The following is a 27,495-nucleotide window of genomic DNA, read 5'->3' on the forward strand; positions in this document are numbered from 1 at the left end:
TTTTTACTGAATTTTGAATTTTTTATTCAATTTGATGCATCTTTTATTAACGTGATACAATAATCGGTAAGGAATATGATAAAAATTGGAACCGCTTCTATGAAAACACCTTAATATGAGTCTAAGCGTTAGCCTAGTATAAAAAACATATAAAGCTAGACAAAAAATCAATCCGGATAATAGATGTGCAAGTAGTAACCTTTTGAAAAATTTCAAGTTTTGGCGCGTTGAAGTGAATTCAGTTGGACTGAAGTACTTCCGCTCGTTGATAAATCCATTGCAAACACTATCCATGTTGGTTATGAGGTTCATCAGTATGAAGAAACAAATCAGTTGAAACTTGTAATTATTATTCGAGTAATCGACCAGACCAGCTGGAATCGGCTGGCCGAAAGCCTCAACACATGTACTGCTAATCCGAGATAACAGCAGAAGATCTCCTTGCTATTAATCGACTATTGTTGTTTCTTCCTTTACCAAAAATTCCACCTCCTCCTCTTCATCGGTTTCCGCTTCAAGCTCGTCCGTGTCAATGTCTGAAAATACAAAAAGATATAATTAAAATGAATAAAGAGTATTCGTTAATGGAAATACAATGAGTAAAAATATAGCTTCAAGCTCATCCGATAGCTTTTTGCTATCTTTTCTCTATGGTACAACTAATCCCGTCTTCTAGAAATTGGAGTTTCATCAACAAAGCTTGAAATAATGAATATGATTCTAAAGCACTCTGAATAACATAGTGTATAGTGAAATTTCAACAATGATTCAAGTAAAACTTGAATGTGTTGAGCCTCCGAAATTCTATTCAATGGCTCATAAGCAAATAGTAGGCCTAACAAAAATTCAAATATAAATAAAACGACCAAGAATGAGAGAGACAGTAAAACAGAATGGAATATTTTTGAACTAGCTAATGTTGAAAGATAAATTAAATTGAAGTTTCTTAAACCATAGAAATATCACAAAAACTATAGCATAGCCTAATAGCAAAGCTATGAGATAGTTCATAAGACGATGTGAATTTGCTCATTAGGTTCATAAACACTTTCGAAACAAACAAAAAAATCACAGTTATTTAGATTTTAATAAGTTCAAAGAGATAATTGGAATCGATAATGAACTAGAAAAATTAAGTGAGTATAGAATATACAATCAAAGCCAAAATAAAGGAATATTATGTGCTTTATGAAATAAGCAGCTCGATAATGCGGATGATGTCTACAGACGCTTTTATCTTGGGTAATGGATAGTACGTTGTCAGGACGCGGACAATCGAGAGAGGTGGAGGGACTTTGTTGGCGCGGCTAGATATCTACTTAGATATGTATGGCCATGGCAGTGAGTAATATTATTGGATGAAACATGAAAATTATTATAATGAGCTTACTGTTGCGCATCTCCAAACGTCTCGCTTTCTGGGCAGCCCATTGTTCCATTGCTCTTTCACGGAACTCATCGAATTTCTTCATCAAATTGCTTCGCTTCTCAATCAATTCCTATCAACAAAAACATTATTATTAGTAAAATGATCAACAAAATGCAAATAAGACGAAATCAATATTATTATACTAGACTTACTAACCCTCCATAGTTTCAAACAAATCGCTAGATTGATAGGTGTAGCAATCGAAAATCGACATTTTCATAATCGAATGACTGACAATTTATGATCTTCATTATTAAATTATTTTGTTCACCCGATATTTTTCAATAAGGTTTCCACAATGCCAAATTTACTACAGTAGACAACTAACAAGACGAATTCGTCGTTAGGTATTTGTTTTGAAAACAATAGAGCATCAATTATCTGGACATCGGTTATCCGGATGATCGACCGGTAATCTGGACGTCTGCTGGGTAATTGGGAAAAACCTGTGCGAGGTTTCAATGTTTCAAATCATACAACATGTGAATTTCAACTAGAATGTGAATAGAAGATAAGTGTATAAAATGTATATTATATTAAATAACACGTACTACTAAATACTGTAAGCCTAAAAGCTAAGTTTCAATCAAGTCTCACTTTAGAGCTACAGTAAAATTGAATTAAAAAAGATTATCCTGACTATCAGGTATCCAGACACCTGATGACTTTTTGTAATGAATGCTCATGCTTAAAAAGTTGACCCTCATTGAGCAATTGAAGATATTCTAACTATGCTATTGGATAAACTGCAAGTTTAGTCTTGTAGGGGCATCCTGTGCCATGTGGAATGAAGAAACTGACTTTATGAATGATGTATTGTTGCTGATACTGCATTTCAAATATTATGTAGATTTTATCAATGCTTGTTTGTATTTTAAAAGAAATAACATTTATTCATTCATTGTACCTTGGAAGCCTTTGTCTGCCTGAGCCGGTCCTTGCTCTCGAACTGGACGCTGTACTTCTTGAGGTTTTTCTTGATCTGCTTCTGTTTGTCGGCGTCGAGCAAAGATGGCGGTCGCGGACGCCACAGCAGCTGGCAGAAGTCGTCCACGTTGCACCGCTTCAGGATCTTGCCTTGGAATGTCCAGATCCAGTAGCCGGCGTCAACCTACAACACCACAAATCACAAGTTGTATTCAACAAGTTGCATCAAAACAAGTGTTGGAAGAATACACTCTACTTGAAACATTACAATATCATGAAAAGGAAACAAAGTTCTTGGTAGTATGTATATTGTTAAAAAAAACAATGGTAAATAATATTGAAACAATACACTTCATTTGAAACAAAAGAATATTGTAGATTGAAAGAGATTTGGGAGACCTGCAGCACAATCAGTTGTATCAAGTTCACAGTAACAACAAAATATTTAATAATGTCAAGAGGAGTAACACTAGCTTCTAATTAAGTGAAACGGAAATAGAGAAAGATGATAGAATAGAATGAAATAGAATTATTTCCTTTAAATCAGTTGTATAAGGTTCTACTCTATATGATTGAAAGAAGATGACCAGAACAGACTCAATGATAATAACTTCATCGAATTAAGCAATGTAATATAACAAGGAAACATAAAAAGGTAAAAGCAACATAATGTCAATAAAGCTTGTTATGCAGTGCTGCAATAGCTTTAAAAATGAACATTATATTTCCATTTTTCAATGTGGATAGCCATCAGTAAAATAGAGTATCATTCATATTGTCAATCAGAAGAACGAAAGTTATTTTTAATTACATCATGTGGCTAGACTTCAAATTGGAGAGACCTGGATATACAAGGATCGATCTTATTTATAACAACTCTTTTTTAATACATATATTTTTAACAGGCCAAATTCCTTGGACAAACAAAAGTTTGGCAACATCTATGGGTACGGTGGGGGTGAGGTCACAGAATACATATAGAAAGGAAACTTTTCATCTAACCAATGTATTTCCCAGAGCACCAAGACGCAATCTAGAAGGGAATTAGTTTTGTCACTAATTTCAAATCACACTTAAAATACTATGAGATCACATGAATTAAATCAATAACATTATTTTTTTAAATATTCTTAATATTATACTGTATATTCATGATCACAATTCAGTATCAAGTTATTAACAAAACTTGAATCGATTCTGATACAAGCTGCAATTCTTTGCCAAAGCTAAACACCTGAAAACTCCGAGACCGAAGAAGCGGCTAAATCATTGCCACTACATGGCTCCGGCTAAATCTAATTCCCTTCAAGATGGCGGATTTGAAACACGATTCTGGTCGAGTTTCCCTTCTGTATGTATGCTGTGGTGAGGTACTCACCCGTTGCAATTTGCATCGGACTATTTGGCGGATTTGAAACACGGTTCTGGTTGAGTTTCCTTTCTATATGTATTCTGTGGTGAGGCACACAGCCGTTGCATCGGACTATTTGGCGGATTTGAAACACGATTCTGGTTGAGTTTCCCTTCTGTATGAATTCTGTGGTGAGGTACACAGCCGTTGCATCGGACTATTGGCGGATTTGAAACACGATTCTGGTCGAGTTTCCTTTCTATATGTATTCTGTGGTGAGGCACACAGCCGTTGCATCGGACTATTAGGCGGATTTGAAACACGGTTCTGGTTGAGTTTCACTTCTGTATGTATGAATTCTGTGGTGAGGTACACAGCCGTTGCATCGGACTATTGGCGGATTTGAAACACGATTCTGGTTGAGTTTCACTTCTGTATGTATGAATTCTGTGGTGAGGTACACAGCTGTTGCATTGGACTATTTGGCGGATTTGAAACACGATTCTGGTCGAGTTTCCCTTCTGTATGTATGCTGTGGTGAGGTACTCACCCGTTGCAATTTGCATTGCATCGGACTATTTGGCGGATTTGAAACACGATTCTGGTTGAGTTTCCCTTCTGTATGAATTCTGTGGTGAGGTACACAGCTGTTGCATTGGACTATTTGGCGGATTTGAAACACGATTCTGGTCGAGTTTCCCTTCTGTATGAATTCTGTGGTGAGGTACACAGCCGTTGCATCGGACTATTGGCGGATTTGAAACACGGTTCTGGTTGAGTTTCCTTTCTATATGTATTCTGTGGTGAGGCACACAGCCGTTGCATCGGACTATTTGGTGGATTTGAAACACGATTTTGGTCGAGTTTCCCTTCTGTATGTATGCTGTGGTGAGGTACTCACCCGTTGCAATTTGCATCGGACTATTGGCGGATTTGAAACACGATTCTGGTCGAGTTTCCCTTCTGTATGTATTCTGTGGTGAGGCACACAGCCGTTGCATCGGACTATTAGGCGGATTTGAAACACGATTCTGGTCGAGTTTCCTTTCTATATGTATTCTGTGGTGAACCGTTGTAAGAGACTATTTTGATACGGTCGACTTCATACCTTGGCCTTCCAGTTGGAGACGGCGGTGACGACGTATCGGCCGGTGGGGTCCTGCAGCACAATCAGTTGTATCAAGTTCACAGTAACAACCAAATATCTAATAATGTCAAGAGGAGTAACACTAGCTTCTAATTAAGTGAAACGGAAATAGAGAAAGAGAATAGAATAGAATGAAATAGAATTATTTCCTTTAAATCAGTTGTATAAGTTGGTTCTACTCTATATGATTGAAAGAAGATGACCAGAACAGACTCAATGATAATAACTTCATCGAATTAAGCAATGTAATATAACAAGGAAACATAAAAAGGTAAAAGCAACATAATGTCAATAAAGCTTGTCATGCAGTGCTGCAATAGCTTTAAAAATGAACATTATATTTCCATTTTTCAATGTGGATAGCCATCAGTAAAATAGAGTATCATTCATGTTGTCAATCAGAAGAACGAAAGTTATATTTGATTACATCATGTGGCTAGACTTCAAATTGGAGAGACCTAAATATACAAAGATCGATCTTATTTATAACAACTTTTTTTTAATACATATATTTTTTAACAGGCTAAATTCCTTGGACAAACAAAAGTTTGGCAACATCTATGGGTACGGTGGGGATGAGGTCACAGAATACATATAGAAAGGAAACTTTTTTTCTAACCAATGTATTTCCCAGAGCGCCAAGACGCAATCTAGAAGGGAATTAGTTTTGTCACTAATTTCAAATCATACTATGAGATCACATTAATTAAATCAATAACATTTTTTTTTTAAATATTCTTAATATTCTGTATATTCATGATTACAATTCAGTATCAAGTTATTAACAAAAGTTGAATCGATTCTGATACAAGCTGCAATTCTTTGCCAAAGCTAAACAGCTGAAAACTCGACACCGAAGAAGCGGCTAAATCATTGCCACTACATGGCTCCGGCTAAATCTAATTCCCTTCAAGATGGCGGATTTGAAACACGATTCTGGTCGAGTTTCCCTTCTGTATGTATGCTGTGGTGAGGTACTCACCCGTTGCAATTTGCATCGGACTATTTGGCGGATTTGAAACACGATTCTGGTTGAGTTTCCCTTCTGTATGTATGAATTCTGTGGTGAGGTACACAGCCGTTGCATCAGACTATTTGGCGGATTTGAAACACGATTCTGGTCGAGTTTCCCTTCTGTATGTATTCTGTGGTGAACCGTTGTAAGAGACTATTTTGATACGGTCGACTTCATACCTTGGCCTTCCAGTTGGAGACGGCGGTGACGACGTATCGGCCGGTGGGGTCCCACTCGACGTCGCTGACCGAGTAGTGCTCGGGTGCATTCATGATGGTGAAGTCGTTGGTGTCGACAAACTCCAGGTTACCATTGGTGCGCAGGTCAGCCAACACTATGAACTGCCCCGCCGGCGACCAGAACAGCGTGTTGCAGGCCGTCTTCTCGAACGTTTCTGCAAAGCAAAGTACATTCAAACGATCAATTTTCAAGTATTAAAAAAATGTACTTTTCAGGGCTACTAATTAGTTTTTTCTCAATAGATGAACTAGTACTTTTTCATTTTAATTTCCAAAGACTTGATATAAAAGGTTGGTTTTATGGGATTTTTCATAAAAATTGTCCTGTCTTTCAAAATGCTAGAATAAACAAACAAAATGAAATGTGCTTCTGTTTTTTCGAAGACACGATATGAAAGTTTTTATAAGATTTTTCAAAGATTCGTCAAAATTTAAATGTCTTTCAAATATGAAACAAAAGGATACTAGATAAACTAACAAAAGGATAGAAGATGAAACAAAAGAGTACTAGAATAAACGAACAAAATGAAATGTGCTTCTGTTTTTTCGAAGACACGATATAAAAGTTTTTATAAGATTTTTCAAAGATTCATCAAAATTTAAATGTCTTTCAAATATGAAACAAAAGGATACTAGATAAACTAACAAAAGGATAGAAGAAAAAACAAAAGAGTACTAGAATAAACGAACAAAATGAAATGTGCTTCTGTTTTTCAAAGACACGATATGAAAGTTTTTATAAGATTTTTCAAAGATTCGTCAAAATTTAAATGTCTTTCAAATATGAAACAAAAGGATACTAGATAAACTAACAAAAGGATAGATGAAACAAAAGAGTACTAGAATAAACGAACAAAATGAAATGTGCTTCTGTTTTTTCAAAGACACGATATGAAAGTTTTTATAAGATTTTTCAAAGATTCATCAAAATTGTTGTGTATTTCAAATTGAAATAACTTAAACTTATTTCCAACTCATAATCTTTAGAATATTTTTTTTTAAGTTGTATAAATTTCAAATTGAAATAATTTAACCTTATTTCGAACTCATAATCTAAATTTGGGAGAGGAATATCAAAGGAATCCTTGTTTTTGCTCTTCCAATATAATTTTATATTATACACAGCATTAGAACACTGAACAGTCGTTCATCCTATAAATTACTTACTGAGCAATTCGATTTTGGTTTTGACGCCGTAGAACGATACACTGATGTTGGGTGCCTCTCCATGGATGATGGCGAACTTGATGCCTGTCGGCTCCCACGCAAACGCATGGATCGGCTCCTTGATTTCGATGATATCAACCGGCACATTCTTCTCTCTCATATGGAAGATTTCAAAATTGTAGTACATTCCCTGTTAATTCAAAAAAATATCCACAATTTAAAAAATGAAGAAAAGGTAATACTAGGTACTAATGCTAGAAATCCCTGTAGGGTAAAGCGAGTGGCCAATTGAAAAAACGAAGCAATTATTACATTATACTTAATTATTGAGATCTATTTTTATTTATACTCTGTCCAGACTGCCATGAGCGCTGAAAGATTAAGCCGACCCTCGCTCCCCCACGTGCAGGCACACACACACACACCCGGCCTACTGGTGCCATTGATATACTATGTATACTATGTAGTATACAGGTAGACAGACCGTCTCACACACACAAAAGGAGACTGCGCTTTTGTGTGTTAGTAGTAAGGAAGGACGACCTAATCCTTCAGAGCTCATGCCATTTTGGACAAAGTATAGGTACGCTTTGTGTTCTACAAATTTTTCACGGTTTGACAAGAGTTTGGTCATGCAGAAGTCTCTGTTCAGAAAAGATTAAGCCTTTATTAGCACCATAGCTAAGTCTGATTAATAAATATCATCATAACAAAGACTGAGTTGGGGAAATTTACAACTTTAGTATTTATGAAAGCACTGAATCGTAAGGTAGTAAAATTTAATTTGGATTTTTACAAGTGAGTTTCCAGTTTCTGTAGGGGAAAATTGGACTAGCCTAAATAAAACATTTTGATGTTATACTAATATATTGCGAAACATTTTATGGAAGTTTCGGCCTAGAAAGCATTGAATAAAATGAAAGTAGTATTTTGCATAATGATTGTTCAGAAAAGATTAAGCCATAGTAAACATCATAGTCAGTCAGTTTACAAGATTTTATCATCATAACAAACATTTAGGGAATGAAGTAGTGAAGAAATGTACAGTAATTTAAAACCACGCAATGAAGTGAAAGCATAAAATTCTAAAAAATGATTGTTCAGAAAAGATTAAGCCATAGTAAACATCAAGTTCAGTTCAGTTTACAATATTTTATCATCATAACAAACGTTTGGGAAAAAAGTAGTAAAGAAGTTGTACAGTGATTTGAAACTACGCAGTCAAGTGAAAGCATAAACTTGTTCAACAGATTCTAAAGAATGATTGTTCAGAAAAGATTAAGCCATTGTAAACATCACGATCAGTTCAGTTTACAAGATTTTATCATCATAACAAACATTTAGGGAATGGAGTAGTGAAATAAAATAAATGTAATTTCAAGTAGGTTGATACAGTGAAAGCAAAAACTTGTTAATCATATTTCACTAAGGAAAACCTATTGAATCCAACTTTTCTTCAAACTGATGAGTAGAGCAAGAAAATTTAATATTCTATATGATTATTCTATCTCATAATGAATGGGATGGCCTGTATAGTTGAACATTATAAGAAAAAATGTTAAAATGATAAGAAATCCGTTCAAACGCAATTATTGTGAATAAACTTTTGTTCAGTAAAGATTAAGCCATAGTAAACATCACGTTCAGTTCAGTTTACAAAGTTTATCATCATAACAAAAGCTTCAAATTATAAATGAGTTACTAGCTTGACTATACTCTAGAATTATTAAAAATAATAATAATTGGAAGAATTTTCAGTAATTGATAATTCTCATCCAATTGTACACATTCTGGGTGTAGTGTCAGCGAGATGTCGGTGTAAGTGAAAACGGCCAATTAGAAACTACACTTGGTGAAACATTTCAAATGTATTTTATCGAAATTCAACGGTACTCAAACCATCGAAGGATTTTAATCTATGTTTATTTTCAACTATAAAAATTGACTTACAGAATTGTGCTACTGAATAGATTGATTCGTCAATTTTCAAACCTGCCATTCTCCTATATCTATACGTTCAACTTTCCAAGCAATTGTTCAGAAAAGATTAAGCCATAATAAACATCACGATCAGTTCAGTTTACAAGATTTTATCATCATAACAAACATTTAGGGAATGGAGTAGTGAAATAAAATAAATGTAATTTCAAGTAATACAGTGAAATCAAAAACTTGTTAATCATATTTCACTAAGGAAAACCTATTGAATCCAACTTTTCTTCAAACTGATGAGTAGAGCAAGAAAATTTAATATTCTATATGATTATTCTATCTCATAATGAATGGGATGGCCTGTATAGTTGAACATTATAAGAAAAAATGTTAAAATGATAAGAAATCCGTTCAAACGCAATTATTGTGAATAAACTTTTGTTCAGTAAAGATTAAGCCATAGTAAACATCACGTTCAGTTCAGTTTACAAAGTTTATCATCATAACAAAAGCTTCAAATTATAAATGAGTTACTAGCTTGACTATACTCTAGAATTATTAAAAATAATAATAATTGGAAGAATTTTCAGTAATTGATAATTCTCATCCAATTGTACACATTCTGGGTGTAGTGTCAGCGAGATGTCGGTGTAAGTGAAAACGGCCAATTAGAAACTACACTTGGTGAAACATTTCAAATGTATTTTATCGAAATTCCACGGTACTCAAACCATCGAAGGATTTTAATCTATGTTTATTTTCAACTATAAAAATTGACTTACAGAATTGTGCTACTGAATAGATTGATTCGTCAATTTTCAAACCTGCCATTCTCCTATAGCTATACGTTCAACTTTCCAAGCAATTGTTCAGAAAAGATTAAGCCATAATAAACATCACATTTACTTCAGATTAAATTTTCATCATCATCACAAAAACTTGGAAATCTCAAGACACTTAAAATACGAAAAATGTCATATGAGTTATGATTAAAATACTTATCTTAGATATCCATTAACAATAATTGTTATCAACTAATATTATTAATTGTTATAAACTAATGTTATTAATTGCTATCAACTAATGTTATTAATTATTATCAACTACATAAACTGTGATTGGAATACTGTATTTACTAAAACATGAAGATCTATCAAGTAGATAGGGAATCTTTAAAAGCATTGCAATTTGAATTTTATTTTTTAGCCTAATTAGTACTAATACTATGCGATTAATATGATCTTCATGATGATACAACCTTAGAATAAAAAATATTACATTTTCGAATTATCTTTATTAAAGGCACATTTAAAGGTCAGAAGGTTTTTTAAAGGTAAGGTAAAGGGGGGGTGAAGATTGGAGGGAGAAGGATAGAATGTATCAAGTTTGCAGATGACATGGCTGTGCTGGCTGAAAATGAGCGCGCAATGAATGATATGTTAAAACATATCAATCACTGTTGTGAAGAGTATGGGATGAGAGTGAATGTGAAGAAAACAAAAAGTATGGTGATCAGCAAGACTCCAAAGAAAGCAACAATCAACATAGGTTTGCATCACATTGAACAGGTGTCATCATTCAGGTACCTTGGGTGTATGATTAAAGAGGATATGCGATGTGATTTAGAAGTAAAGTGAGAATTGAAGAGCAAAGGAGGCATTCAGCAATATAAGAGGATTGGTGAGTAGCAAAATGCAAATAGAACTGCGGAAGAAGATGGCCAAGTGTTTTGTGTGGAGCGTGGCTCTCTATGGAGCGGAAACTTGGACTCTCAGAAAGCAGGAAGAGAAGAGATTGGAGGCCTTTGAAATGTGGGTGTGGAGGAGGATGGAGAAGATCGGCTGGATGGATAAAGTGAGGAATGAGGAGGTACTGCGTAGAGTAGGAGAGGAAAGGAATATTATGGCAGTTATAAGGAGACGAAAGCGGAACTGGCTGGGACACTTGCTGAGGCATGGCGGACTACTTGTGGAGACAATAGAGGGGACTGTGCAAGGAGGGAGGGTGCTGGGACGAAAAAGAGTGAAGTTGGTGGATGATATCAGGGGGAAGTACTCCAAGATGAAGAGAATTGCACAGGACAGAGAGGAATGAAGAAGGAGGAATCATGTTTAGACCTGCCCTAGGGCAGAACACTTTAAAAAAAGGCACATTTCAGTTATCTTACCGTGTATTTGCACTCATCCTTCTCCTTCTTGACCTTTCCGTAACGATCGAGTTTGACACAGAGATGGTCTCCCGACTTCTGCCAATGCAGTTTACAGTCAGCCACATTGAACTGAGTATTCGTTCGTATTTCAACCTTGCTGTAAACAAAACAACAAATGACATAAATTATTTTGTTGAGCAATTACTCAACCATTATTATTTATTAAATAATTCATCCATTAGTTACTCATGGACAATGAGCCATGTGACTCATATGCACATTAAAGAGCAATATTAAAAGCAATTGATTAATATGAAAACGAAACTGAATCGTGTATCTGGCATGAGGTACTGTTAATGAAATTTATTCAATAACAGGAATAAGAGCAGAATTTGATTTACGAGCTCAATTAGCACTAAAATTTTATGAATTTGAAAATATCAGTGACTCTAGGCTCGAAAATAATACAATAGAAGAGGAATGAAGCACGGAATTTAGATGAAAACGGTAGGGGTCATGAAATGTGTGCGCAGTAGCCAGCCAGCTAGATTGCGTCATCGCCACCAATCGAAGTTTTTAACACCTATTGGCAATTTATGAAACTTATTTGTTAGAAACAGATGATTGGATATAAAATGACACCGGAAATTTAGCAAAAAAAATGCGCGTGACACCTACCGTCTTCTTCTATATACCGTGGAATGAAGTACAGTACTGAATTTAGATTGCTCAATGGCAATAATTATTCAAAATTTCTTTCAGACCAATAGTCAAAAGCTAGAGAATAGCTATTTAGAACACTATTTTAGGCGTTAAAACTATGGTCAATTATTATAAATATTTTAAATACTGTTGATGGTGAGATATTGTGATACCTAACCAAAATGAAAACTCTAGGTTGTTGACAAAATATCACTTATTTATTTTAACTCACACTGAAGATGACACCATTGGTATTGAAACATGTTTGTGATTTTTTAAAATAAATAAGTGATATTTTGACAACAACCTAGAGTTTTCATTATGAACATTTTATCCTAATATAATGTAATGGTTTATAGGGTTTGTTAATCGAGAATAATATTATTATTAATTATTTTCGATTAACAAACCCTATAAATCATTATATTCACTTATGATGATAATTATTTATATACTTATTAAACATGAGCACATTCTGTGGATTTTAGATTTTCAAAATTGTGTTCATTATATTTAATGTAATCTAAGCTTCTCGCGGCCGGCTTAGGTAGAATATTCTAGATTCTACTATATTATAACGGAAAAATATTGTTTCTAGCATCGGTACTGTCCATGAAATTGATTCACAGACAGGAATAAGAGCAGAATTCACTTTACGAGCTCTATTAGCACTGAAGAGCTATGAATACGCTGGACCAGTGACTCTAGGCTCGACGGAAGTACGGTATAGCAAACAATAAATGGTTTATCCAAAAAACAAAATTATTTTTAAAACAATCTTTTATTGACAAAGTTATATTTGGAGGAAACATTGATGAATTAGAGACAAATGAAAATGGTGAAGACAAAAATGTAAATGAAGTAGTAAAATTAGAATCAATAACATGACTCGAAAACAAAACTAAATCTTGTATCTAGCATGAGGTACTGTTAATGAAATATATTCTATAACAGGAATAAGAGCAGAATTTGATTTACGAGCTTAATTAGCACTGAAATCTTATGAGAAAGCATCAGTGACTCTAGGCTCGAAAATTTCAAGATTGAAAAATGCAAACAACCCAATAGAAGAAATATGAATTTTATTGTCTCTTTTCTGTTTAGGGGTACTTGTAATATAAATATAAATAAAAATCTCAGTACCCTTCTTTTGAATTATTTTATCACAACTTGTTTCAACATTCATTCCATTTTCAAGTGAAAATTGCATGAATGTTGAAACTTTTACTGAGATTTATATTTCTATTAATAAGAGATATGAAGTTCAGTACTGAATTTTGATTGCTCAATAACAAATATTCTGAATTTCTTTTATACCAGTTAGTTATCTAGTATCCAGTATATCTATGGAAAAGACGGGTAGCCCTATTAAGACACAATTTAGAAGATTATTTTAGGCGTTGAATTATGTTCAATTATAACGTTAACCTCAATACAGTATTCTCGATTACCCCACACTATCAATCATTCTATTCATTCATTAAACATGAGCATAGACTGTAGACTATGGGTTTTAAAAATGTTTCTTATTATTTCAAGTGAAAATTATTCAGTGTTAATTATTTTCAGTGCCATCCAACTTTCCGGCGGCCGGCTTAGATGGAATAGTTGAGACGTATAAGGGAAAATATTGTTTCTAGCATCGGTACTGTCCATGAAATTGATTCGCAGACAGGAATAAGAGCAGAATTTACTTTACGAGCTCTATTAGCACTGACAAGCTATGAATACGCTAGACCAGTGACTCTAGGCTCGACAATTATACCGAACATAGTTTCTCCAAATATCAACATTGGTCGAGTTCCGGGTGACCAGATCCACTGCCCTTGGTGCACCGGGACAGAAGAACAGCGTGCCATGGAAGCTTTTGACTGTTCATGAACCGGTCGCCATCTTTGATTATCCTGCACCGGTGCAGAATCTATGAGCCGGTAGAAAAGATATGATCCACAAAGTACTAACCGGAACCGGAAAGCTCTTATTGGTCGAAAGTTCAAGCGTCTGCTGCTGTCATATGAACTGGACACTCACGAGAACGGTAAACGTTAAAATGGAATATCAAAGCAAATTCGAGGTGATTTATTACTTTGAAGATATTTTAGAGAGAACAAGGAAGTCCATTCATTATTGGCGGGTAAGTTTGTTATTTGTATTATCGACAATTAACTTAGTTTTGTATGACTATTCTATTAAAATAAGTTATGTATGTGGTCACTCCAGTGTTTACACCGTAATAAAATATATTTCAAAAGTGCGCGCCAACTGTATGGATCGGTTTATGTCAGCCATCCCAAGGGAACACTAGCGGTGCACCGAAAAAAAGATGGTTTGGCAGCAATTTTGTGGTGCACTAGAGGCAGTGGATCAGAGATCAGGTGGGTCACCCAGAACTCGACCAATATTGTTTTGAAATAGTCAATACTACTAACTTGCATTGATGCAAGTTATCGTAGGAGTAAGACATTAATGAATTTGCTACAAGTAAATATGTTGACGGAAGTAATGTAAATCAAGTAGTAAAATTAGAATCAATGACATGACTCAAAAACAAAACTAAATTGTGTATCTAGCATGAGGTACTGTTAATGAAATATATTCTATAACAGGAATAAGAGCCGAATTTATTTTACGAGCTCAATTAGCACTGAAATTCTATGAATCTGGAAACATCAGTGACTCTAGGCTCAGAAATCGCATGATTAAACACTACTAACTGTTCAATTGACGATATTATAACATGTAGTACAGTATAGAATTTTGATCTCGCTTCTCCAATTATTTCTAAATGAGCAACCAATGTAAAATTCTATACTTAAAGAAAAGAATTTAAAATACTGAATTAAAACACAAACTATTGTATCTGACATGAGGTACTGTCATTGAAATTCATCCAAGGACAGGAATAAGAGCAGCATTTTATTTTCGAGCTCAATTAGCACTGAAATGCTATAAATATGCTGGACCAGTGACTCTAGGCTCGCAAAAAGAGGATTATACCACACAAAAGCTTCAAGACTACGGAACTAGAAACTGTTTGATTTTGGAAAACATAAACCATCTATAATAAAAATAGGCTATAAATAAAATACTAATAATATATAATGTGTTAAGATCTTTCATGAAACTTGAATAATATGAAACTATTAATTTAATCAATGTTATTAATTCAATTGATTTTATAATTTTATTAATTCAATCCATGCAATCAATTAATTAATGGATATTAATGAATACCTAGGCACATCCATGAGTACGACTCTTGAAGGCTCGTTCTGATCATTGGGGCAGACCCAGTAGGCAATAATGTTATCAGTGGGCGACCAACTGAAGTCCTTGATGTTATCAACTCTCAAGCTCTCTTTGTCCAGCAGGCCAAATGACTGCCAAATAAGATTTCTATCAGTAAAACAAACCATGAATACATGACATCACAGTAAGCCTACATAACATTATAATTATGAGAATCGAGAGAAAATTACCAGAGTAAAAAGGTGGAATTAAGGAATCAGTTAGTTTGGGATTTGCCAGTTTTCAGATACTTTTATATCATTATCCCCATAATGATATAAAATTGAAAAATTGGAATTAAAATAAACTTATGAAGATATTAAGGTAAATGGGCGTATTTATAACAAAACTATAATTGAGAAATTTGAACTAAAATAAATATGAACGTATGAGAAAAAATACAAGGTATAGGAAAAATAAGGACATTTTGTAGAAATAGTGAATCAAATGTTTCACAAAAATTACTTCAATCTGAATTTAAAACGTAATAATTGATCAATTGAATTATAGTTTGTGAGGCTATCGCCTCAATTGCCCAAATCATAAACTGAAATATACATATTTATTAACGTTTCAATTAGTAAAACGTTTATTTGAAATTTATTTTTTAAAACCTGAAGATAATGTGGAACATCGAAACTAGTTGTTATAATTTGTGTTTTAATCTATTATTTTATATTAATTTCAAAAAAGGTACTATAATTATATTTTATAAATAAAAATAAGTAGACCTGAATACATACATTTATGAAACATATTTTAAAATACATAAGAAAATTAACAAATTAGAAAAATTAACTCACTGTATATTTATTTTTACACAAGTATTTTTGGATGGTGTATTCTGTTTTTTTTTTCATTTCGAATTGAAATTGATCACTTTCGAACTGCACTTCAATTCTTTGCATGTTTTATTTCGGAAATTCGAATTGACGATTGTAAATTCGAATGTAATCTAACACATAACGTAACAAATTACTAACGTAACGTTAGTCACACTAGCGTAACGTTTCACGTCCGATGAGACTGACAGACGAACAGTCTTCGAGTACACCTAAAGGCGGTGTTTCATTTGTGCGTAAATGCCAAATGCCGTCGTCGACCACGACAGGGGGAGGATCTCAGATCGGCTAGATTTCAATTAAATTATTCATCTAGATAGCCTAGAAGGTTATCTTAATCAGGTTTTCGAATGGACAGACATGTGAGACGTTTCGTTAGTGGCCCCAGCCTAATGGCACTTACCGGCGTTTCGAAAATACTAAGTTTATTGGAGATACGGGCGAAATACTTGTCGTCCTTGGACCAGCGGAATATCGGCCAGATGCAGGGTCCACTCATGCTGAAGCTGCGCTTCTCGACACCCATCCGGATGTCCCAGATCACCAGCTTACGGTTCACCTGCTCCGTGTGGGGCGCGTAAGTCACCAGGTATCTACAAAACAATCACAACATTAACAATTATTGTCGACCGCAGTAATAATTTTCTGTTACGCATAAGTTTCATTATTATCGTATTACCATCTCATAAAGGTCTAGTGAATCGAGATGGGCTCACACTCATTGGAATTTTAATTCCTAGCTATACCGCATATTAAGAATTTACAATATATATTTTCTAAGTGGCAGAATTGTATTTTTTCTTTTCGATAAAGTGGTTGTATGAAATGTTAGAGCTAAGTAGAAAGGTGCTTTGCTATGTATACTACATAAGTTGTGTAATAATCAATTGGATTGTCCGGATTTGCTTGAAAAGTTATTTTTTTGTGGTACCAAGGTCTACAGCATTCAGAGTTGATAGGACATTTCATATTATAAAACCAAATACCACTTGCTTTCAAAATTCTTCATTTTCAATTATGCTTCGACTATTAAATTTAATGATAAAATGTTTGAAAATTGTAATATAAATAGAGATTCTTTACCGGAATTTAAAAATAAATGTATCCTAAAATTGAGATAGTGTGATCTGATTTCTGTTACCAAGCTTGAACTGTTTTTCTTCAATTATCTATTTTAATGTAAGCCGTTTTGGGTGTATCCGTATCTTAATTTTGTAATTTTGTAAATATTTTTGGTGAATAAATAAATATATGATGATTTTTTTCTTTGCTAATAAAGATTATTACAATAAAAATGTACAATGAAAGATTCTAAATGGTTGAAGCATCATAAATTGTAACAGGGTAGAATGGAAGATCCTAGCAAGTATTTCACGGTAATTAGAGTTAATGACAGGAATATGGTATTTGGTAGAAATGATGAAATTGTTAGAAATGATCAATTACTGGAGCAAAAATGTGAAATAAGAGATCAAGTAACTATTTTACAGGAGATTGTGTAGCGTTTAATGGTATCTACAAAATGTGAAGAGAATGATGATTGGAATTACTCGTAATAAGGTAGCGCTAGCCGATAAAAACTCAGTATATATTAATCTGAACAGTAAAAGGTAAATTATGAACTATTGAAATCTAAATTAACATCAATTTATGCATTTCAAAGGGGGTAATATTCACAATATTTTTTTATAGAGTGAATGAAATGACAAGGTAGAGGAGACAATTGAGTCAAAAATAAAAGTACGGCCGACAAGAGGCCAGTTTCGAAGATACTATCAGAAGTCTAAATTTTAGAATGAAAAGTAGTTTCTTACAGGATGTAATATTTCTATAACAAGCATCAACACAAAACATATAAGATGTAAAGATATAATAATAACATAGCCGATAGTCAAACACTTTCAAGTGCTAGAACTATGCTGCAAAATAATGTATCTGACATGAGGTACTGTCATTGAAATTCATTCAATGACAGGAATAAGAGTAGAATTTGTTTTACGAGTTCTATTAGCACTGAAATGCTATGAATACACAAGAACAGTGACTCTAGACTCGAAAATAACGCGTTTAAGAATATAACAATAAGCAAATATTTATATTATAAAACAAAAACATGAATTTTTAGCATGATATGGGTGACACATTATCTATTTATTGGATAGTTTTCAATTGAGGTAGTAATGAGGCTTCTCAATGCAAATGCAAAAATGTAGAGTTTTAGAGCAAAGGTATTGCTGTAATTGTTTGGAAAATCGAAACTAGAATGAATAAGGTTAAAGAGATTAATAAAAAATGTAATTGAAGTGATACAAATACTACAAGTCCATGATTAGAATAAATCAATATTATTATTCGTTACAAGTGGTAATTGATTGGAATTTTTCAATCAATTAATTAATTCAAGTCATCTAAATTCAAAATTTATAGTTTACAAGATTATTTTGGACTAGTTTTATAAAAATTATACACGTGTAATTCTAACCTTATCTTGGACTTGTCACTTATAAATTTGGAAGAAAAATAGCACAAGGACTACCTTATTATTTAATCTACCAATGTTATTACATTAGTGTCATTTGCATTGTGAATAAATAAATGAATAAAAATAACATGGGAATCAATTTATTAATTTAGACTTTTACAAATAAATGTGAGTGAGTCAAGATAGCAAGGATCATTCACAAACAATGGTTTGAATGGTTAAAGCGCTAATAACTAATATTATGTTTTTATAACATGGTCGAAATATTGTATCTTGCATCGGTACTGTCCACGAAATTCATTCAAGGACAGGAATAAGAGCAGAATTCAATTTACGAGCACAATTAGCACTGGAATGCCATGAACAGGCTAGAACAGTGACTCTAGGCTCGAAAATGTGTAGCCTATAATGAAAAATAATGCGACTTTGCGACTATATATTCCTCTAAATTCGTAGAACTAACATTTTCTAAAAGGGATTTTCCCATGTGATATTGAATAAAGTTTAATATTCTTTATTTTTGATTCGGAACTATGATATATCATGTATACAGATTTAGTCCGTCTCACGTTTATTTGTAAGTCTCTTCAATACTTGTATCTGACATCGGTACTGTCAAAGAAATTTCTTCAGTGACAGGAATAAGAGTAGAAATTGATTTTCGAGCTCAATTAGCACTGAAATGCTAAAACAATGCTAGAACAGTGACTCTAGACTCGACATAAATATTTTAAAAAAGTAAATGTAAACATAAATCACTAATTTCTCCTGCATAGAAATTAATATTCAAGGGAGTGTACACAAATTTATAAAAATAAGAAAATCTTAACCATAAACATTTTTGCAGGAGGAAAAAGACAATTAAAATCAAGGTAAAAGTGCACATCAAGGTATAAATCGTGTATCTGACATGAGGTACTGTCATTGAAATTCATCCAATGACAGGAATAAGAGCAGAATTTTATTTTCGAGCTCAATTAGCACTGAAATGCTATAAATATGCTAGACCAGTGACTCTAGGCTCGTACAGTATATTGAAATATCATGAGTAGTATTCACAACACTGTTGTAAAATATCAAGTTGTATAAAAATTTGTATCTGACATGAGGTACTGTTATTGAAATTTATTCAATGACAGGAATAAGAGCAGAATTTGATTTTTGAGCTCAATTAGCACTGAAACGCTAAAATTACGCTGAATCAGTGACTCTAGGCTCGAAAGTATGGATCAGAAGAGAAATGGAAGTCAATCCAAATGAATTGACAAATTTATAAGTTACATAGGATTATAAAAAGGGTTTGATAAACCATTTGAAAATGGTTGAATCAGTTCCTTCGATAAGGTATACACACATAATTTTTTTAAAATAGTTTAGTAGACGAATATTTGTATCTAACATGAGGTACTGTCAATGAAACTCATTCAATGACAGGAATAAGAGTAGAATTTGATTTTCGAGCTCAATTAGCACTGAAATGCTATAAACATGCTAGACCAGTGACTCTAGGCTCGGATGTATCCTGATATATGCGATGTGATCTAAGTTATTGCAAAAATCTTACTAAAGTATAGATTAGAATTTAGTAAACCAACTACGCTGATTAGTCCCAAAGTCAAGATTTACAGAGCACTCAACCAAGAGGGAAATTGTATTTAATGAATTCACACGGTTGATGTATCTTACATGAGGTACTGTCAATGAAAGCCATTCAAAGACAGGAATAAGAGCAGAATTTGTTTTACGAGCTCTATTAGCACTGAAAAGCCATAAATATGCTAGATCAGTGACTCTAGGCTCGAAAATAATGAATATTTGATAGAAAATCATTGAACTCTTGTGAGTTCATTGAGATTATTTTATAACGACATGAATATTTGAATAACTTTTGTATTTAGCTTTTGGTAAATAACAAAAACTGTATCTAACATGAGGTACTATCAATGAAACCCATTCAATGACAGGAATAAGAGTAGAGATTTTTTTGCGAGCTCAATCAGCACTGGACTGCTATGAATAAGCTAGGACAGTGACTCTAGACTCGAACAATTTGAATCATAAAGTGCGAGATAAGTTACTTTTAACATGAAGAGGAGAAACCCATTTCTCCCTCCACAGTTTGTAGCGTAGACACAGAAGGACATCCTGCGCACAATTGGATGCGCCGTGTCATTTTGCTTCATGTTCTTGTGATGAACACATCTCCGTAACATACACAAACCAATATACCTGCTGACCAGTTCACTTCTTGGAACATTGCCAGCAATAGATGGAGGGGAGTGTTGCCGCGTCGCATTACAAAGCTCTCTCACTCAGACACAAAAGAAGGAGAATGCTGCTAGGTAGTGGGAGAGATTAGTGGAGGATAGAGCATCGGACCTCTCCGTCTTCGAGAAAGAGCCGTGTTAAAAGTAATTTATCTCGCACTTTAGTTATAATCCATTACTGAAGATTATCATGCATGCTACAATGTATCAATAAACTTCTACCCAATACAGTATCAATAGCAAAAATCTTGTACTTATTTGCATTAATTGAGGTCATAAAAATTCTATAATTCCAACACAATAATAGTGGTTGAATACTTCAACTTAAATCATAGTTATGTTCACATATTTTAAAATTTACTCATAAAGTGATAATGAACTTACTTTTCGCAGGGTGAGAATTCTACGAATTGGACGCCTGCATGTGTGAATTTCATAATCCTAGTGAACTCAGGTCCGCCCCACAGCGCGACTCCTTTCGTATGGAGAGTGGCCAAATAGGTTCCTAATGGTGACCATTGTACGTACAAATCGGTCCAACCCTGTCCAAAAATGCATCAAACATAAATTTTCAACTCAATTAAAACAAAATTAATTACTGAAAATCAATAATAAATAGAAAGTGGGATTCATTTCAAGATATTGTAGTAGGCCGTGGTGATTGGTGAAGTAGGAATTAGAATTTGTTTCGATTTGAAATGCATTCAATAATAATTATTTTCCATGTCCACAAAATATTTTCCATATATTGAAATGTTGGGCTATTTGAAAACATTTGTGCTGTTACAATTAAGTTGATAATTATTTTTCATAATATGGATTTCAGCAAACGTATCACTAAAATCCTTAAATGAATTATTGTCCTTCGTAAATTCTAATGAATTTCTGAATTTTAGCAATAATTTTTCTCTTCGAAGACATTGTGTTTGCTGAATTAGAACAAACTCTAAGACAATGGGATTGCTAAGTCATCTCTTAACGTTTTTTACTTATTGAAATAAAAGAAACCCGATGGAATTAAATCAAACAGATATAATGAAAGAATAATTATCCAAGTGCCATAGAGCCATCAGTAATGAAAAGAAATCATTCAGTTTTTGATCAGAAGAACGAAAGTTGAAATTTACACATCATGTGGCTTTCAATATTGTCCGTTGAGAAAACTCAAATAAATGTTTTACTTCAATATGACAGTTAAAGTGAGTTTTGAAATAACTGATAAATATCAAGGAATTTAATGAATGAGTTGATAATTTAATTATAAATACAGTAATGATTTATGTAGAATGTCACAAATGTAGGCCAATATTCAATACAGAATCCGTTAATCAAGTCTTTGTTCAGCAAAGATTAAGCCATAGTAAACATCAGGTCAAGTTCAGTTTACAAAATGTTCATCATAACAAGAGCTTGAAAATATACTTATTAATTTATTCAATTATTGGCATTACAAATCACAATAATAATTAATATTCGTTGTAATAATTATTATGGGTTACCAATAATATTTTAATTATTATTATGACTTGAAAATGGCATTAGTAGACGAAACATGTTGTGACGAAATAATTTAAAAAGGGTACTCAGATTTATATTTTGATTATGGGTTGCATATTGCGGGCATACACTGAAATAAAAACACACATTCAATCCCATTCCTCCAAAAACAGAATACATTTTTATTAATGCTATAACAGATTGAAGGTAAGACTTCCATGAGAAAAACAAACAAGACATTTACTTGCTTTTGCAATTATCTGATAGCTATTAAAAACATTAATTGATATCTACAAAATAGTGAGAGAGAAATAATAACCTTGAATCAATTATCAAGTAATGCAAGCCTCATAATATAAATCCATTTTTTCAATAGTAGTTCGATTGATATGCATACTATCGCGAGTTCATTGAACTATGACCTCTCATTATAGGTCAGTATAATGATTCATTTTCAACAATATTGGAAAAGAATATTTCGAATAATATCTTGAATAACAATTTTTCAATACTATTCAGTTTGATAAAAATAATGCAGCCATTCATCAAACATCACTGCAGAATAATATCAACCACCCATCAGATTGAAGTAGATTTCATTCATTCAACAATTCAGAAGAACGAAAGTTTTCATCAAACATCATGTGGTAAAAAAATCAACTGGTTTTCAAAACTTGTTGACACATTACTATTTATAATCGTTGAAACTACCAATAAGAGCACTTTGATACAGAAGAAACCATCAGTACTAGGAAATTTCATTCAATTCATAATTCAGAAGAACGAAAGTTTAGTATCAACATCATATGGCTTCCACAATACAAACAATATTGACGAAACTTTGAAAGAGATGAGGGCACTCAATACTTGAAATAATAAAAAAGCCATCAGTACTAGAAAATTTCATTCATTTCAAAATTCAGAAGAACGAAAGTTTAGTTTCAGCATCATGTGGCTTTCAATATACGAACAAAAGTGAGAGTTCAGCTTCAATTAATACTAGTTTTCCCTGAAAATCATTGGAGTAGGGTAGGAAATAAGTAACCTACTATAATGAGGGTAATGTAAAAACTTATTTTTCAAGAATTATTTATAATTATCAGCATTGCTCATAAGTAAAATTAATCCTCCTTCCCATTCAGCCGATGCTGACACTATATGAAGTGAATCTCACAAAATGAGTTTTACATTTATTCTCATTACTGTAGTAAATTCTTTACTACTCCAACAATTTTCACTGAAGACTTCTCTAAACTCAAAGTCCACTCTTTCTAACAATAGTTAAGAGGAGCCGAGACTGGAAACGTTCTTGTAACGTTTGTAAATTCATAACAGAAATATTAAGATAAGAGTCTAAGATGGACAAGCATCTACTATGATGGAAAATAAAAATATAAATTATCATTTGAAACTACTTAAAAAGAACGTTGAGACAAGCACAGAAGCAAAATAGCTAGAAGTTACATATGAAGTAAACTGTAAAACAGCACAGAAATCAACATTTGGAACTATTGAGAGAATATAGCGTACTCACAGGTCGCTCCTCCAACTTGGTGAGTTCGGGCAGGGTGTTCTGCCAGATCTGAACGGTGTTGTCTCGACTGCAAATGATCGCAAACTGATCGTAGGCATCTGGCTCGAGAAGGAAGTTGTAAAGATCCTTCTGCTCCTCGTATGGCTTGGGTTGAGGTGGCTCCCACTTGTCAGGAATCTCTTCAAACCTGATCAAATCAACAATTAATCAGTTATAAATGGTATCAGCTTTTAACCAACTACCCTCATTTACATGAAATTTCTCAAATTTTTTTTATTCAACAACCTCATTTTGGTTTGTAAAGATTTGAATTTTTTCAACAAGAGAACTTCTTTTAATAAGTAATGACATCAATTCAAACTATCAATAGTAGTCTAATTTTCAACTTTTAAATATAAACGTTTTACTAACTCGACATAATATAGATACACATACATTTAAACATACTTTTCTTATACAAAAATACCAATGTCCTTTCAATCATCACATCTGCTCCATTTCCATCAGTCTACTAGAACTTCATTTTATAATCAAAACACCAACATTATCAAAGAGCGAATACGCTGTCCGAGATACGAAGCGACGGCTAGCCATGGCGGAGCTTAATTCCTTAATTCCTCCTATATCTATGTCTATGATCAGTTTACTGAATAGATTGCGTCAAAATCCATCATTGCTGTGAAGCCATAACGTAGCTTCTGAGACGCGAACAGATTGGCAGATTGATTAAAATTAGGAGATACGTCTTTTGAAAGACGTCGCTCTATAGTTCGAGAGATGTTACTTTCAACATGAAAAGGGAAAACCAATTTCTCCTTCCACTGTTTGCAGCTTGAAGAGAGTAGTGTAGGGAGAACGCTGTTATGTAGTAAGAGTGATTAGTGAAGGAAAGAGCATCGGGCCTCTCTATCTTCGAGAGAGAGCAGTGTACAAAGTAATAAATGTAATGTGTAATGTTTTTCATGGAACTTGATGGAACTAATAGACAAAGAGGTAGGAGATTCAACTACTTACTACTGACCTTTTGAAGTCGGTGAACGAGCAGACAAACAGTATATGCTGCTTGTCGAGTTTCTGCGCATGATTCATCTTGGCCTGCATGGCGCTCTCAGGGTTGCTGTACTCGCAGAAGAAGTAGCGCTTGTTGAAGCCGTTCTCCTGCAGCGGATAGTGCGTGTTGATGATGGTGCCGAACTTGGAGAACAGCTTGGTGACCACGTTCTGCAGCTTGGGGAAGCGCTCCGGCTCCACCTGGGGCAGGCCGTCAACGGCGATGATCGAGTCCACGCCATCGATCTCGCGCGGCTTGTCTTGTAGGATGTCCGCTAGCAGTTCTGAAAACATGGACCAACGAATTGGTGAATATTGTCTTTGAGGATGTTATCTAGAAGTGGTGCAAACAATAACATTATTTTGTTTATTATTATTAGAAAAAAAAGCATTGGTGGATCTTATCTTTGAGGGTGTCATCTAGCAATTCTGCAAACATTATCTAAGCATTGGCGAATTTTGGCAAGCAGGATGCCCTATAGTATTTCATCTTATTAAAAAATAAATACATCTTATTTATCTATTTTTATAATACACAAATCAAATACATGATCAGAAAATGCCCAACAGGCCTAGCGCAAAATTATTCCCTTTCAGAATTTCATGTCTTTCTAAAACGTAGGTTATGTATTAGCTTCACTAATTGAGAACAATGTTGAGCAAAAAACGTTTGTAGTTCCAAAAATTATATGACAATCGGCGAATTTCAAGTATCGTACACCTATACCTTCTTTTTCATACATTACCCACATTTTTAGGATTAATGGCGTCATGGTCTACTCACTTTTTGTGAGTAGTTAATTGTTTGTTTAACTTATAAATTTAAATTTGTATGTTTTGAATGAATAAACTATTTCATATTTTAATTTCTAGTTAAGATAAGTAACCAGGAGTGTAGTGAGAGGCATCAAATTTGACCTTAGACCAAGTAGGCCTACTGAGAAAATAATTAGGCCTATGTTGATAGTGACAAACAGTTACTGGGAGCACATAACCTTTACATTTATTAGATTCGATTATTTATCAGATATGAATTGTAAAAGCAATAGGCCTATAGTAGCCAACATTTTCAATTTAGGCTATCTGTTGCCATAACGTTAAACAACACAACGATCTTATGAATCGCCGAATCTAATAAATTCAGAGGTTATTTGCTCTGGCCGCGATGACTAGCCACGCCGCTAATGTTGTCAAACCATCAAGCATACTTACAGTATATATATTCTATATAAAATACTATAGGCCTGAATAGCGGCAGATCAGTGGAAAAAGATAATACAGATAACTAACTTAATAAAATAAAGATGTACCCTTCTAGCATTGTAAAAACAAGGTATGGGTAAAAAAAATCACAATGGCAACTAACTAAAGTGCAACAATGGAGCAAAATGAGAGATAACAATATATAATCCCAAAACTCTAAGTCAGTGCAAGGATTTGATATTCTGAATAAGCTAACTTATTTGCTGATTTGATTAAAAGAGTGCTGGTTGTGAGTGTGACCGAATTCTTAATTTGAGTGAACTACTAAAACCCGTTTAACTAGCTGAAACTAAAATAAGATTAACTAGAGATTGTAAATGGCTTTAGGCTATTTGATCAAGAAGTAACTCAGTGCTACTTAGTCTGCTACATATTGGTCAAGTTGAATAAAAATAATTTGAGATAATAATTTAGTTTACGTATTACGATTAAAAAGAAGAAAACAAACAAGGAAAGCATACTTTGAAAGTATGTTTACAACCAACAATATGCAGCAATGAATCATAAATTTAATTCTATCGTCCAATACCAATTGATCGATTTGGACAAAAAAAAATCGATCGAGACTTTGGAGTCTCGTAATCTAGGAATTAATGCTAGTTAGAATGTGCAAATTGGTTGTATTATAATCAGAAAACATATTTTATGAGTAAATCCCAAATACATACAATAAACAGATGGTAAATTGCTTATAGTTGATAATAATTATTGCTAAAATAAGGTTACAAAGCTAATAAGAGATAGACTTTGAACCCATAATCATGCATTTCTAATGTCACTTATTGTTTTTATATGGTTAATTAAAGATTCATTACTATGCAAAATTCACTATTTATTCATAAATAATAGAAATTGTACAGGTTTCAATATTGGTAGTAGGCCTACGGCATCAAAGTTACCTTCATCGGAAATATCCACATAACCCTCGGGGTCACTGAAATTAGGCTCTTCGTCGTCACTTTGCTGATTTTTAGCATTTTTCGCACTTTCACTATTTTGAGACCCTTTATCAGAGTCTTTTTTCTTTTGACCCATTATAAATGTAACCTCATGAGACACGCGAGAACGCTACGAAACCATGGAAGAGTCGGGTGGCCACGGCCGAAATACCGGAAAGAAGTGGCGAGTAGTTTAGCCAACTTTACAAACAAAAAGCCTTTCATACCAACCTATCGTGAATATCGAACTTGTCATAGCAAAAAATAGTCATATTG

General features: G+C 33.6%; 1 protein-coding gene across 1 annotated transcript; it reads right to left on the minus strand.

Annotated features, from left to right (window-relative positions):
- On the minus strand, positions 1 to 27,409 carry LOC111059922 (eukaryotic translation initiation factor 3 subunit B). Its single transcript, XM_022347549.2, has 12 exons — positions 27,181 to 27,409; positions 24,990 to 25,302; positions 23,969 to 24,155; positions 21,322 to 21,479; positions 16,592 to 16,781; positions 15,293 to 15,438; positions 11,375 to 11,513; positions 7,276 to 7,465; positions 6,049 to 6,263; positions 2,337 to 2,540; positions 1,391 to 1,499; positions 1 to 536 (listed from the first exon to the last, which is right to left on the minus strand). The coding sequence occupies exons 1-12, from the start codon at positions 27,314 to 27,316 to the stop codon at positions 448 to 450; spliced, it is 2,076 nt and encodes a 691-aa protein (XP_022203241.1). The 5' UTR covers positions 27,317 to 27,409; the 3' UTR covers positions 1 to 447.
- Between the last annotated feature and the right edge of the window lie 86 nt (positions 27,410 to 27,495).

This window comes from Nilaparvata lugens, chromosome 8, assembly GCF_014356525.2.
Source record: "Nilaparvata lugens isolate BPH chromosome 8, ASM1435652v1, whole genome shotgun sequence".
Classification (NCBI taxonomy): Eukaryota; Metazoa; Arthropoda; class Insecta; order Hemiptera; family Delphacidae; genus Nilaparvata; species Nilaparvata lugens.

Bases quoted from the DNA above. Each gene is read 5' to 3' on its own strand.
- LOC111059922 (XM_022347549.2), bottom strand. From the start codon at position 27,316: ATGGGTCAAAAGAAAAAAGACTCTGATAAAGGGTCTCAAAATAGTGAA. The intron at 16,782-21,321 runs GTAAGTTCATTA...ATTGTTTTGTAG, and splicing joins GAATTCTCACCCTGCGAAAA to ATACCTGGTGACTTACGCGC. The intron at 15,439-16,591 runs GTAAGTGCCATT...CTTATTTGGCAG, and splicing joins TTAGTATTTTCGAAACGCCG to TCATTTGGCCTGCTGGACAA.